The sequence below is a fragment of the Plasmopara halstedii genome, assembly GCF_900000015.1.
Source record: "Plasmopara halstedii genome assembly, contig: Scaffold_614, whole genome shotgun sequence".
Classification (NCBI taxonomy): Eukaryota; Oomycota; class Peronosporomycetes; order Peronosporales; family Peronosporaceae; genus Plasmopara; species Plasmopara halstedii.
Genome location: NW_020187532.1, coordinates 2,987,534 through 2,987,949, shown reverse-complemented (window position 1 = coordinate 2,987,949; position 416 = coordinate 2,987,534). Strand labels below are relative to the sequence as shown.

The 416-nt window shown below is 54.6% G+C and overlaps 1 protein-coding gene across 1 annotated transcript in view; it reads left to right on the top strand.

Moving 5' to 3' along the window:
• Nucleotides 1-32, top strand: part of PHALS_12567 (hypothetical protein) — a gene marked incomplete at both ends in the record, with an annotated part of 488 nt that extends 456 nt beyond the window's left edge. Inside the window, one exon of the mRNA XM_024728142.1 lies at nucleotides 1-32. This exon is cut by the window's left edge and continues 51 nt beyond it. Coding sequence (XP_024578648.1) covers nucleotides 1-32 — 32 coding nt within the window.
• Nucleotides 33-416: the final 384 nt, after the last annotated feature.

Here is a 416-nt window from a genome sequence, read left to right as displayed (position 1 = left end):
CGATCCACTTCGTGCGTTCAGCACTCTCTTGATGTCCTCCAAGACAGCTTCATCTAGAAGCGATGACGAGTTTATCTCCTCGTCCGGTCCATCAATGGCTACTTCGGCCAAATCGCCTGCCTTCAAGGCAATGCCAAAGTATTCAAGGGACATCTCGTCCAGCTCAATAAGAGCATCTACTGCAGGAATAGCCTTGAGGTGGACGTCGCCATTTCCTTCCCCAATCATACGTTGATGAGGGCGTATAACTGTGCGCCATCGTTTACGGTAGACACACCCTGGATCAGGGTCGACGCCCGGGGTCTTGCAGCCAGCATACGGCGTCGCCGTCGCCTCTGTACAGCGATTCTATGTCTTGGTGAGACCAGGGAGAACACGCACTCCGCGTCGTCCGGTGTCACGCTCACTGTTTGCTC